General features: G+C 42.4%; 1 protein-coding gene across 1 annotated transcript; it reads left to right on the top strand.

Moving 5' to 3' along the window:
* The first annotated feature begins 2,472 nt into the window (after positions 1–2,472).
* On the top strand, positions 2,473–3,507 carry LOC139290803 (5-hydroxytryptamine receptor 1B). Its single transcript, XM_070912667.1, has one exon. It carries the CDS (start codon positions 2,473–2,475, stop codon positions 3,505–3,507), a length of 1,035 nt encoding a protein of 344 aa, XP_070768768.1.
* The last annotated feature ends 9,493 nt before the right edge of the window (positions 3,508–13,000 follow it).

Here is a 13,000-nt window from a genome sequence, read left to right as displayed (position 1 = left end):
CAGCCATCATCCATCTCTATCATCCATCCATCATCCAGCCATCATCCATCTCTATCATCCATCCATCATCCATCCATCATCCAGCCATCATCCATCTCTATCATCCATCCATCATCCATCCATCTCTATCATCCATCCATCATCCATCCATCATCCAGCCATCATCCATCTCTATCATCCATCCATCATCCAGCCATCATCCATCTCTATCATCCATCCATCCATCATCCAGCCATCATCCAGCCATCATCCATCTCTATCATCCATCCATCATCCAGCCATCATCCATCTCTATCATCCATCCATCATCCATCCATCATCCATCCATCATTCAGCCATCCATCATCCATCCATCCATCCATCTATCCATCACTATCATCCATCCATCATCCATCCATCCATCATCCATCTCTATCATCCATCCATCATCCAGCCATCATCCATCTCTATCATCCATCCATCATCCATCCATCATCCAGCCATCATCCATCTCTATCATCCATCCATCCATCATCCATCCATCATCCAGCCATCATCCATCTCTATCATCCATCCATCATCCAGCCATCATCCATCTCTATCATCCATCCATCATCCATCTATCCATCATCCATCATTCAGCCATCCATCATCCATCTATCCATCATCCATCCATCATCCATCCATCCATCATCCATCTCTATCATCCATCCATCATCTATCCATCATCCATCCATCATCCATCCATCATTCAGCCATCCATCCATCATCCATCCATCATTCAGCCATCCATCCATCCATCTATCCATCACTATCATCCATCCATCCATCCATCATCCAACCATCCATCATCCATCCATCCATCCATCACTATCATCTATCCATCCATCATCCATCCACCATCCATCTCTATCATCCATCCATCATCCATCCATCCATCATTCATCTATCCATCATCCATCATTCAGCCATCCATCATCCATCCATCATCCATCCATCCATCATCCATCTATCCATCATTCAGCCATCATCATCCATCCATCATCCATCCATCATTCAGCCATCCATCCATCTATCCATCACTATCATCCATCCATCCATCATCCAGCCATCATCCATCTCTATCATCCATCCATCATCCATCCATCATCCATCCATCCATCCATCACTATCATCTATCCATCCATCATCCATCCATCTCTATCATCCATCCATCATCCATCCATCCATCATCCATCATTCAGCCAATCATCATCCATCATCCATCCATCCATCATCCATCTATCCATCATCCATCATTCAGCCATCCATCATCCATCCATCATTCAGCCATCCATCATCCATCCATCATCCAGCCATCATCCATCTCTATCATCCATCCATCATCCATCCACCCATCACTATCATCTATCCATCCATCATCCATCCATCTCTATCATCCATCCATCATCCATCCATCCATCATCCATCATTCAGCCATCCATCATCCATCCATCATTCAGCCATCCATCATCCATCCATCCATCCATCCATCTATCCATCACTATCATCCTTCCATCATCCAGCCATCATCCATCTCTATCATCCATCCATCATTCAGCCATCCATCATCCATCCATCCATCCATCCATCCATCTATCCATCACTATCATCCATCCATCCATCATCCAGCCATCATCTATCTCTATCATCCATCCATCATTCAGCCATCCATCATCCATCCATCCATCCATCCATCACTATCATCCATCCATTCATCATCCATCCGTCTATCATTATCCATCCATCATCCATCCATCATCCATCCATCCATCATCCATCCATCCATCATCCATCCATCATCCATCCATCTCTATCATCCATCATCCATCCATCCATCCATCCATCCATCATCCATCCATCCAGCAGCGAGGGTCTGTCTGGTGCGGCCCACTGTGATTGGTCAGCCCAGTTGTGTTGCTCCAGCTGCTGATGCTGATGACATCATGACATCGTCCTGATGTGATGGGTTGGACAGCCAGACAAAAACTGGCAGCTTCACTTCGCTCCACCAGGACGCTCCATGGCCATCAGTTATAATTCATTCAACTTTGTCTCTTAAAATCGTGGATGCTGATAGATACTACAATATCCAGTAGCCTTGGGTGATTGGGTGTTTCCTGCCGAAGTGCACCTTGGGAGTTGTAGTTGACTCCTCTCCTTAAGATTTTACGTCCATGTTTGACGTTTTATCAAAGAAGCAGATCTTTTCTAACACATTTGTTCATCTTTTGTGCTGATGACTCAACCAGGAGATTTTTAATGTCCATCCAAGAGCTCTAACTGTCGGTCACTGAAGTTACTTCCAGAAACATGGACGCACGAATCAACTCCCCTCACTTTGCTGAACTACAGAGTTGTTTTAATATGTGTAAATTCCATTTAGTCTGACATCTTTCTCTGTTTGTTTTAACTGTAGGTCATGAAGTGAATGTTGCGGCGACCGTTTATCCAATGATTGACACCAGGACTTCGACCATGTTGGACAGAACTGAGCCGGCACACTGCACCGTGTGCTGCTGTACGCTGGCCAACAAAATCCTCATGGTGCTCTTCATGGTGCTGCTCATCTTCGCCATCTTGTTTGGGAACTTGGTGACTCTGGCTGTGGTTCTAGGGACTAAACACTTCCACACGCCGCAGGGCTACCTGAAGGCATCCCTCGCTGTGGCTGATCTAGCGGTGGGGATATTCGTGGTGCCGCTGTCCGTCTACGCCGAGGTCTACCTCATGCTGACCGACTCGGCACCAGAGTGGACTTCTTACAACTCGCAGTTGGTGAGTTTCCACCCGTGCAACATCATCGGCCCCATCTTTGCCGGGTGCACCTTGGTCTCCATCACGACCATCTTCCTGCTGACAATCGAGAGGAGCATCGCTGTGTTGAGGCCGCTGCACAAAGACTCTGTGATTACACGTAAAAGAACCACGATCCTCATCGTCCTCTCCTGGGTGGGGAGTTTCTTCTTGGCGGTGTCTCCGATGGTTTTCAGCAGTGAGATCGCTCTGGAGTACAACTCCTGCAGCCGGATGTGTAATTACGCACTGGGGACCATCGGCGAGTTCCCCAGCCAGGCCTGGAACATCCTCCTTCTCTTCCCCGCGTTTGACTTCACCCTCCTCGGTGGAACTGTGGTCATTAACATCATCTCTCTGTCCAGCATCAGGCAGCACTCGAGGCGCAGGAAACACCTGGCCGAGACCGAGTGCCAGAGCACCACCAAACCCACCTTCTCCGACATCAAAGCAGCCAAAACGATAGGGACACTGACCGTGGCGTTTACGGCGTCATTCACCCCCATCGCCGTCTTCGTGGTCGGGAACGTTTTGGGGAATAAATGGTGCAACTTTTCCTTTTTTGCCTTCTGGATTTTGGCCACCAACAGTTGCTGGAATGTCATAATTTACAGTGTGAGGGATCAGAAGTTCAGACTTCGAGCACACAAGCTCCTCATGCCTTTCCAGAGAGACAACACGACCAAAAGCTAAAAGATTCAGGGACCAAAGACTGGATCCGGAGCAGGACTACATCTCTTAGATGTTTGTTTGTTCAGCACACATCGTGAGTCTCGTTAAGAGACGTGTCTGCATGCTTTGTGGATTGCTGTTGTGAAATTACAGGGTTTTTTTTTTTTTTACATCATAAAAAGCATGGAAAGTTTTCAGATCACAAATGTTGGATATTAAATGTCCCCCTTCGTGGGCATTTGTCTTGTTCTGTGTAACACTGTGACGACAGATGCCTGTTTCAGTCTGTGGAATGGTTGTTTTACCTGAGTGTGATCAATTAAAACAGAATACAAACGAAATCTGTTTCCTGATTCCAGTGTGGAACGATCTATTTCAGAATCAGAATCAGAAATACTTTACTGATCCCCGGGGGGAGATTGTACAGTACTGGTACCCGTTCAAGAGTAGAAAGTAGCATGAATTTAGAAATACAAGTATGTACAAAATATAGAAAATAAGAAATAGAAAATAAAAATATACACATTTACAATATTTAAGTGAAAAATAAAAGTAAAAAATATATACAATAACCATGTATATGTATATATATATATATATATATATATATATATATATGTATTGCACTATTTGAATGACAGAGTTTAAATGTCAGTGAGATACTGACACGTGATCAAGACTGAGATAAAATTAGATTATTGATCCAGAGGGAAATTAGGAAAAGAGTGTAAATATAAAATCAATAAAAGAGTATACAGTTTACTCAACAGTTCTACCAAATGTATCATTATACTATACACCAATATTATTATAAGGTAAGATAATACTGTATTGATCAGCAGGAGAGAAACTATTTAACCATAAGATCATATCTATTCAAATGCTCTTACTCTTTCAGTATGTGGTCGTAGAACAATGGACAAAAGTATATATTCTCAACATTACCAGTTTTAACGTGTCTCCAGTGATAACAAGTGGTTATACATATTTATATAAGCGGAGTGTGTGAACGTCTTAGTGCTGACCTGATCCTGTGTGAGTGGCAGAGAAGTCAAATCTGACACATGCACTCATTCAGAGGGCGGTGTCAGTGGTTTGAGGCCAGGGAGCATTTCTGTTTTTAACTTTAGGACTCGATGCTCCAACTGTTGATCACCGCTCTGTTTCGGGGCTGTTGGGAGGCCTGAATGTCAGCTTAACCCTAACCCTGTGGACTTTCACTCAGCTCCATTCACACAAGATATTTTGCCACACAGATAAACTGTTAGCTGGAAGAAGCTTGCAGGTTAAAAAGTCGATCCAGTTTGATTACTGCAGCACTTCCGTGGTGCCGTGACGTTAACCTTCAGTTCCACTTGAGTCTCTTCAGTAGATTATGACATTTTGGGCCTGATCTTTGCACTAAGGGGTGAACAAAACAGGAGATGTAAAGATAAATACAGACCGATATCAGCATCCACAGCAGAGCCAGAAACTGTGTGTGTGTGTGTGTGTGGTGAGAGGATGATGACGGATGTTTAATAAAAGGAAGTCTCCGATGCCTTGTTCAAGCTGGTCTGTTCCTACAATGAGTGACACCCGCGAGAGGAATGAAAAATGAAAAACGACGAGGTTGTTGCATATTTAAACACAGCTGCATTTTAAAAATCTGGCAAACAATCACAGCCCTGAAATGTCATTCTTCTCGCTCCACATAACCACATGCAAACGCTTTATATGTAGATTCAGTACGTCAGAATCATCAAGAAAAGTAGGGGGGAAAAAAAGAGCCCGAAACAGCACAAAAACAAAAATATATCCCTGATCTTGAACTGCCTTCATCACAGAAGCTGCGGAGGGAAGAAGAGGAAAGAGAACCAGAACAATTACTGGTGAACAAAATGCCACGTACACTGACACTGGTGAGTCAGAGAAGGGAGGAAAGAAAAGGAACAGAGTCAATAAGCGAGCGAGAGAGATGTCGGCGTCTGTCCTTGACTTTTAATATCAGTAAAGCTCATTGACTAAACGGAGCCACGGTGACGTCACCCGTTGCTTTGTGGACTGCCGTTATGAAGCCTTGAGTTTAACATTTTGGCCGTCGCCATCTTGGTTTTTTAGTACCAGAAGTGACCATATTTGGACGAGAGGGTCTGGCTGCACTGTGTGAAGGGTTAGGGTTAGAGTGTCTTTTAGTACAACCGAACGCCTCTATTCTGATTGACAGGTCGCCGTGGTAATGACTTGTCAATCACTAGGCAGCCCCGCCCTAAAGCAGCCCCTTCATCTTCTGTTTTACCCTAAACGGGACCATAATTTACTAAATGAACATCATGCTGTACTGAAGAAGACTTGAAACTAGCGACTGAGACCATAAACTCATCATATTATTATTATTAATTAATTTAGACTGAATATAACTTGGACCTGTTGACCCATGAAGTCCAGCTTAGACTTATGGAAGTTGAGCCTGACGAGCTGACTGGATAAACTGGAGGATAAACCCTTTTAATTTAAGTAACGACATGACTTTCATCCATTGAACTGTTTTATGTCTTGGTGCGTGATGAACAGAAGGCCACTCGGATGGCTGTGGACCCCCCTCCCCTCCGCACCGTCCACCTGCAGGCTCAGGTGTTTCAAACACACTGATCAGTCGCTGTGTTCTTGTCTGCTGCTCAGCACGATTCACAGTGAGATATCCTGTAGACACAGAACCTCAACCTTTGACAATGTAAATGTCACAGCGGCAGCTTCTTGGTCCTCCTCTTCCTCTTCTGCTTTGAAGTCCTCGTCCTTCTCTGCCCCAGATTACATTTTCAAAACAATTCATATTTTTGCTGTAAAATCGAGCTGTTAGATGAAGACAACTTCTTTTTCTGTGTCCTGCTGTTGTGTGGAAAACTACTCGCGCTTTGTGCAGCAGGAAATCAAATTGCGGTTGCAATTATTATTGACTGACTTTATTAAAACAGCCTGAGTGACAAATTACACCTTTAAGTCCACAGGACCCATGTTGTGTGTGATGATGATGATGAATGAAGAAGCCGTGAATCCTGCTCTCTATTATGATATGATGACGGCAGGTTAAAAAACACGACTCCACGGCTGCACCTGCCGGCTGTCTACACTACACGACTCACTCCAGCTGCTGGAGGAACTGTGTTCACTGATGCTTCAGAGATAACAGAGCAATTTCATCGTCTAACCTGCTTTTAAAAGTAGTTCTTCCCAACGCGATTCAATCTCACATCTAATCATTGTTCCTTTTTCCATTACAGCTCTCTTGTGTTCGTCTGGTGGCAGAAACATGATGAAACTACTCATAGAGATTGTCTTACATCAAAATTGATTTCAAAAAGTGCACCAGTCTTTGTGTTACTTGTTGAAAGGTTTCTGCGCAAAAGTCATCAATAAATACTTGGAAACCCACATGACTTCTGGGACAAAATCAATGTCTCACAGGTTGTTTTCTTTTTGGGCTAATAACCAAAACAAGTTGATCTGTTAATAACCCAACACTGCCATTGTTCTTTAAACCAGAAGGTAATTCAAGTCAGAGCTTAATCAGTGCTATAGAAGTAGTAGTGACCTATTAGGCTCTTCACTGACATAAAGACCTGTTATTAGAAGTAGACCTTGTTAGTAGTGATAATAGGGTTGTTGGCCTATTAGAGAGACAGATAGACAGACAGACAGACAGACAGTCAGACAAAAAATAATGGAAACCCAAATGTCAAACAGAAGTACTAACATAAAAGTAAATAAGTATGCCCTTTTAAGCACATGCATGTACACAACACTGCTGTTTTTCTTTGAAGAAGGTCATTAAAATCAGTCTTCTTTCCGTCGAACCATTCATCGTGTAAAGAAAGCTCCAGGCTTCAAGGTCTACGCTCTAATCTTACCTGACAAAATGCCCCCAGAGAGAGTGTCCTACTTTTCTGGGTTACCTTTCCTTCCACTACATCTGTCCTCTCAGGTGTGGAGCAGGTACTTGTTGAGTGCATTGTTAAGGGACACTTTCACAAGAAAATGACTGTCTCTAAAGGGACTGAAGATGTGTTATTTTGTGCCCAGCGCCTTGCCTTGTGCCCCTGTGTTACATCCTAGTTTACTTCACTGTATTCTGTGATTGACAGTTAATTAGTTTGTTGTAGCTCGCCTTGTTCTCGTCAGAATCAGTCCGTGTGACAGTTACAGAGTAGTTACTCTCACACAGATTTATTAGGATGTTTCATGACTGTGAAATTGTTTTTTACTCCGGCAGGCGGGCGGGCGAGGTGACGGATGTCAGTCATGTTTCTGGACTCATGGTTTTATCCTGAAATATATATATATAGATATACATACACATATATACACACACACACATATATATACACACATACAGTATATGTATGAGCTTTGATTGAATTTTACTATTATCAAGGTTTTTACTTTTTATTTTATTTTTATCAATCTACCGTATTTCTGCATTTTAATAGTTTCAATATTTCATATATTTTATGTAATTTTAGGAACAGAATCATCTTTCATTTTGAAATACTCTATCAGACAAACAGGTTTTTTTGTAAACAGATATACATTTTGACATCGACAGGGAAAGTCTGGATGCCTTTTCACATACTGAGTAACTGATGTATATTAAAAACTTGCTCGTTATGACGTGTAAAAGTAGATAAGAAGTTTGAAAAGTCATGTGTGATGTGAATGTGAGTTGGTCTCATCACAGCAGCTTATTACGCTTTGCATTAAAGATGAAATCAGATGGACTGATAATCCCATCTGATCTCTGCTGTTCTGGAAGGTTTTAGTCCTCTGGAGGGAGTAAATCTGGCTGTTTAATAATCTAATCAGACACCAATCAATCTAATCAGTCAATCAGTCTTGTTGAGCCATAAGTGCCTCTCAAACCAACAGCAGCTGGGACGTTTTAATCAGGTCGGGTCAATTTTATCTTCAGAGACAACTTCTTCAGTAAATTATTCAAAGGGGGGAAAAAAAATGACATCACTGCTGATTTTAAAGAGCATCTTCATCATCAAGAGAGCAAACATCTTGTGTGGGTGTGTACATGTAACTTCATGCGTCTATCGCCGATGCTTTTATCCACAGCGACATAAACGCTTAATGCTGCTGTTAACATTTGCCTCACTTGCAGAGATAAAAGGGGAGAAAGAGTGTGAGTAGGTAGGTGTTGTTTTGACCCGACTCCCACTGGCTGCATCACAGATCAAATCTATGACATTTTGAATGCAGATACAGGATGAAGACGGTTCATGAAATAGATGTGTATTTATGCATGCGAGTACCCAGACCTGAGAGCTTACAGCGTTATGGGGACCAGCTTTCATTCTGGGGACCAAAGTCAGTCCCCTCTAGATAGTAAGTGGACCCTGAGTTTGTCAAATTAAACTACATGATTTTAACTAAACAGCGACCGCTGTGGTCACAAGTAGCAGTTACAAGATAATGCACACATTATCCTGTGATGGAATAATAATAATAAACATTGAGTCAGTTGCTTTAAAGACATCATCATGAAGCAACCTGACTTTAAAAAAAGAGTCAAAAAGTACGGAGTCAGTAACACGCGTTGCTCAGCATCTATCTGAAGTTTGCTAACATTATCCACCATGAGCTCATCGTCACAACAGACCCAGACACCCGCGGTGTCCTGATGCATCAATGTACGTTAAAGCCAAAATTAGGGTTAAGTTTTTGGAGGTTTTAATTTGGTTAAAGAGGATTTGACACAAAGTTGTCGGCTCTAACTGTGATGGTAGAACAGTTGTGTCTCTGTGTGTGTGTGTGTGTGTGTGTGTGTGTGTGTTCACCAGATCGCTGGCAGCAGAATAATCAGTGCAGCAGGGAGCTTTGTTGAGGAGCTCGTGTCGATTTGGATTTAGTGTCACACTGTTGAAGCTGCACAGACGCCTCTCTGCCTGTTCACAGCTAACAGCCACAACCACATTTAACTGCTCCAACTCGCCTCTAACACATTCAACACACACTGTCTGTTCTCAAGCTTCAGCAAACAGCTCCCCCTCTTTGGCTTGAGGACATGTACACAACCGTTCTTTTTTTATTTTGGAAATGTCAAAGAAATTTCTTCCTTTTTTCATGTCAGTCACGTGTTAAATGTAAAGCTGCTGGTGAAGGTATTAGCTCTGAACCGCTGTAAGCTGCTCATTGTAAAAGCCTAATTACAGTCAGTCTGATGTCAAATCAGCCATTCAAGAAAAAAATAAGCTGACATGTTCATCATGTAAAACTGCACCGTACATAATTGTAACGGCTGGTTTCCCAGGGAAAGGACTCAAAAGCACGACTCAGACTCAGGCAGGTAAAAAGTAAAAACCCAGTCTTTACTGAAAACAAACAGGGTCAAAACACTTCAGATAATCCAGAAGGGAATAGGCAAAGACGTAGATCCAAACAGGAGAGCAAAAATAGAAAGAACACGAGGGAAATCGCTGAAACATGGAAACAAGACAGGTTAAATACACACAGGTGAGGGACTAATGAGGACCAGGTGAAACTAATCAGGGCGGGGCAGGTAATCACGAAGGCGGGAAACACACAAGAGCAGGAAGTGAAGTGTCTTAAGCTCAAAGCCCATTGGTTCCTGCTGAAGACATAAACCTTTAGAAACACCTCACAAAAATATAGTTTCATTTTTAAGATTAAAATACTCTGTGTTTGTTTTCCAATAGAAGAGTGCCTGAAAGAGGCAGGACTGAAGTTCTTAGACAACAGAGATTACAGAGTGCTGATTAATAAATAGTTCATTAATAGTTGTTTTTAAACATACTAAGGTTACAACTAAAAGTGCTGTTGTGTATGCAGATCTGCCTTAAAACACGGAGAGTAAACTGCAACAAGAGTCATAATTCTGTCTGTGACTGTTAGAGGGTCATTTTTGGGCTTTTGCTGACACGACTGATGCAGTTGTTTTCCTTGAGAGGACAATCTGCCTCAGACCTGAATGTACATGATACCTCACATTCAGTTTGACCTTTCCAATGTGTTTCTGTCCCCTAAAAGGTCAGTTTACCAGTTAAATTCAATGCTAAAGTTCCACATGACTCGTCTTCACTGCCATTAGCAAATCCATTCAAATAAATTAAATTAGGTGCAAAGACCTTTCAGGCAGCACTCAGGGATGGAAACTCCCTAATTTTGTTTCCCAGGAGCCTGATTAAAGTGAAGCTGATGTAAAACTACAGTTAAATGTTAAATTCAATAATGAAGACCTTTGGCTGCACACCACGCTTCCATTTGTTTAATTAATTTGAACTAATTTGTTTCAACAGGATTCATCATGAGGCTGAAGAGGTCTCCACAGAGAGCCCCCAGCCTTCAGCTTTGGAGAGGCTGAATCACTGAGAAAAATAAAAAATCATTGCAACTCCCAAAGCATAGAGATCCTCATCTGAGAGCAGTATTGATTCAGTGAGAGCTGGCTGTGTGGTGCAGCCTCTGCAGTACAATCAGCATCAGTCAGGAGCCACATGCATCAGGAGAGAGTCTCTGGAGCTCAGTGACTCAAACGTCTTCTCGCTGGTTTGGTTCCTGCTGCACCTCAGGATGAGTTTTTAAACCTTCCAGTGTGATTGTTCATTACTGGTGTTCTTTTCTACAAGCCGAGCGAGCGTGAACCAGTCTGGAGAATATGGAAATACAAAAGGAACAGGTGCACTTTCAGAGTAGGCCACTCTATGAATGGTACTGTGGCATTATCTGGAGTTAAACCACATAAACAAGACAGTGGATTTGTTCAGATATGTTTTGTTGTCACAGAGCCGGACTGGAGCCACGTTTTCCCTCCTCACACCTGGTCTGTGACCGACACTCGCATCAGCCACAGAGATCACTTCAGCTGAGATAACGTGGGAATTATTGCCCCAATATTTCCACCTTCATAAGTGGAGGAAAATAAGCAGATGTGGAGCATTCAACACAGTACAAGTGTTTGCTATATGTTTATATCGTGCTGGCCTGCCCCCCAAACATTAATATGAAATGCAGAAAAGCCAAATTAGTTTTTGATTGAAACAAGCAAGATATTATTTGTCAATTAGCAAGATTTTGGGGTTCTGGTAGGTGGGTTCTGTTACCTTTGGACAGAGGCAGGCTAGCTGTTTCCCTGTCTTTATGCTAAGCTAAACTAACCAGCTGCAGCTTCATATTGAGCGTACAGATCTTCTCGTGTATTTTACCAAAATGCCAAACAATTCCTGTAACTTCAGACTTCACATGGGCAGAACATGGTCATTCTGAATGATGGTGATTTCAGTAACTCTCTGTGTTCCAGGTGAATCTTCCCATCATGTCCTTGCTTTGGCTTTAGCAGGTTTTCATTTCAGCCAGCTAATCAGAGACCACTTTACACCTCATGAACAAGGTGAATCATCAGTCAGTCAGTGCTCCAGGAACCAGATGAATAGTACAAACTGAACCACTCTTCCTTGAGCTTGGCGGAAAATGTCAAGTGAAATTGATACGGAGTTATGAAAAGGCAGCCACACAAAGGAGTGGAAGTGTTACTACCGTTAGAAAAGTTTCGTAATAGTTAAATTGAACTTTAAAACACCTCTCACCTTTTTGCTGTTCAAACTAATTTCAATCTGGATTTGAGCAGCCAGTCTGAACATATTCTGCGCGCGTCTCCTTTGTTGTATATCGTTCATGCTAATCTCGTGTTTCTGTCACGTCCAGCGGCACCATGAAGGCAGCATAATCTACCACTCGCTCTGTTACCATCAGTGCCAGGAGCTCTTCTCCTTCAGTTTCTCCTGTCCGATTCAGATAAAAACCAAAACAAACTGCGTACATGAGACGTTGAGATTATTCCTTTTCATACAGTAACCCAAAGACAAAAGCAATGAGGGGAGTTAATCAGTCTGAGTGGTTTTTGTGATGAACGGAGGGTTTTGTGTGATTTAAAACTTAAATTAGTAACACGGCCGAAGCCATCCAAACAAGAACACGGTGCAAGCTGAATGCTGATGTTCTGTCTCTGGACTTCACCACCCTCTCAGGAGGCTTTTGGTTTGCCAGCTAAATAAATGAATGGAGATAAATGAGTCGAGGTCTCCATATGGCAGGATGAAAGGAGAGGTGGGTCTCCATGGCAACAGATCAGACGGGCAAGTGAAGATCGAACCAAAACTGGCGTATGACTTCATATTTTTTTTGCTTTTAACGTGAAGTTGTTAGTGTTTTTTTTTTGTCAACTTGAAGAAGCCTCTCAGAGAGGGATGAATGGACTGTTGGTAGCACAAGTCATCATTTAGTAAAGTGTGCCTTTCTCCTATTTCCATCACTCAACTTTAAAAGAGCTTCTATTTGATTCATTATTTGTTGAGTGTTTTTATATTAGTGCTGATAAACCCACAAATATCACTTCACGTGTGAGTAAGTAAATGTCGCATGCTTCCCTTTGACAGATTTGTTTGTGGTGTTGTTACATTGCGTTGTTTCTGTTATTGTGTCCACACCAGACTATGAATATCTATAATAACCGGCA

The sequence above is a fragment of the Enoplosus armatus genome, chromosome 9, assembly GCF_043641665.1.
Source record: "Enoplosus armatus isolate fEnoArm2 chromosome 9, fEnoArm2.hap1, whole genome shotgun sequence".
NCBI lineage: Eukaryota > Metazoa > Chordata > Actinopteri > Centrarchiformes > Enoplosidae > Enoplosus > Enoplosus armatus.
The sequence above is the reverse complement of the archived record's forward strand: the minus strand, read 5'-3'. Positions and strand labels throughout refer to the sequence as shown.

What these genes read in the sequence shown, in the direction of transcription:
- LOC139290803 (XM_070912667.1), top strand. Translation starts at nt 2,473, where the DNA reads ATGATTGACACCAGGACTTCGACCATGTTGGACAGAACTGAGCCGGCA.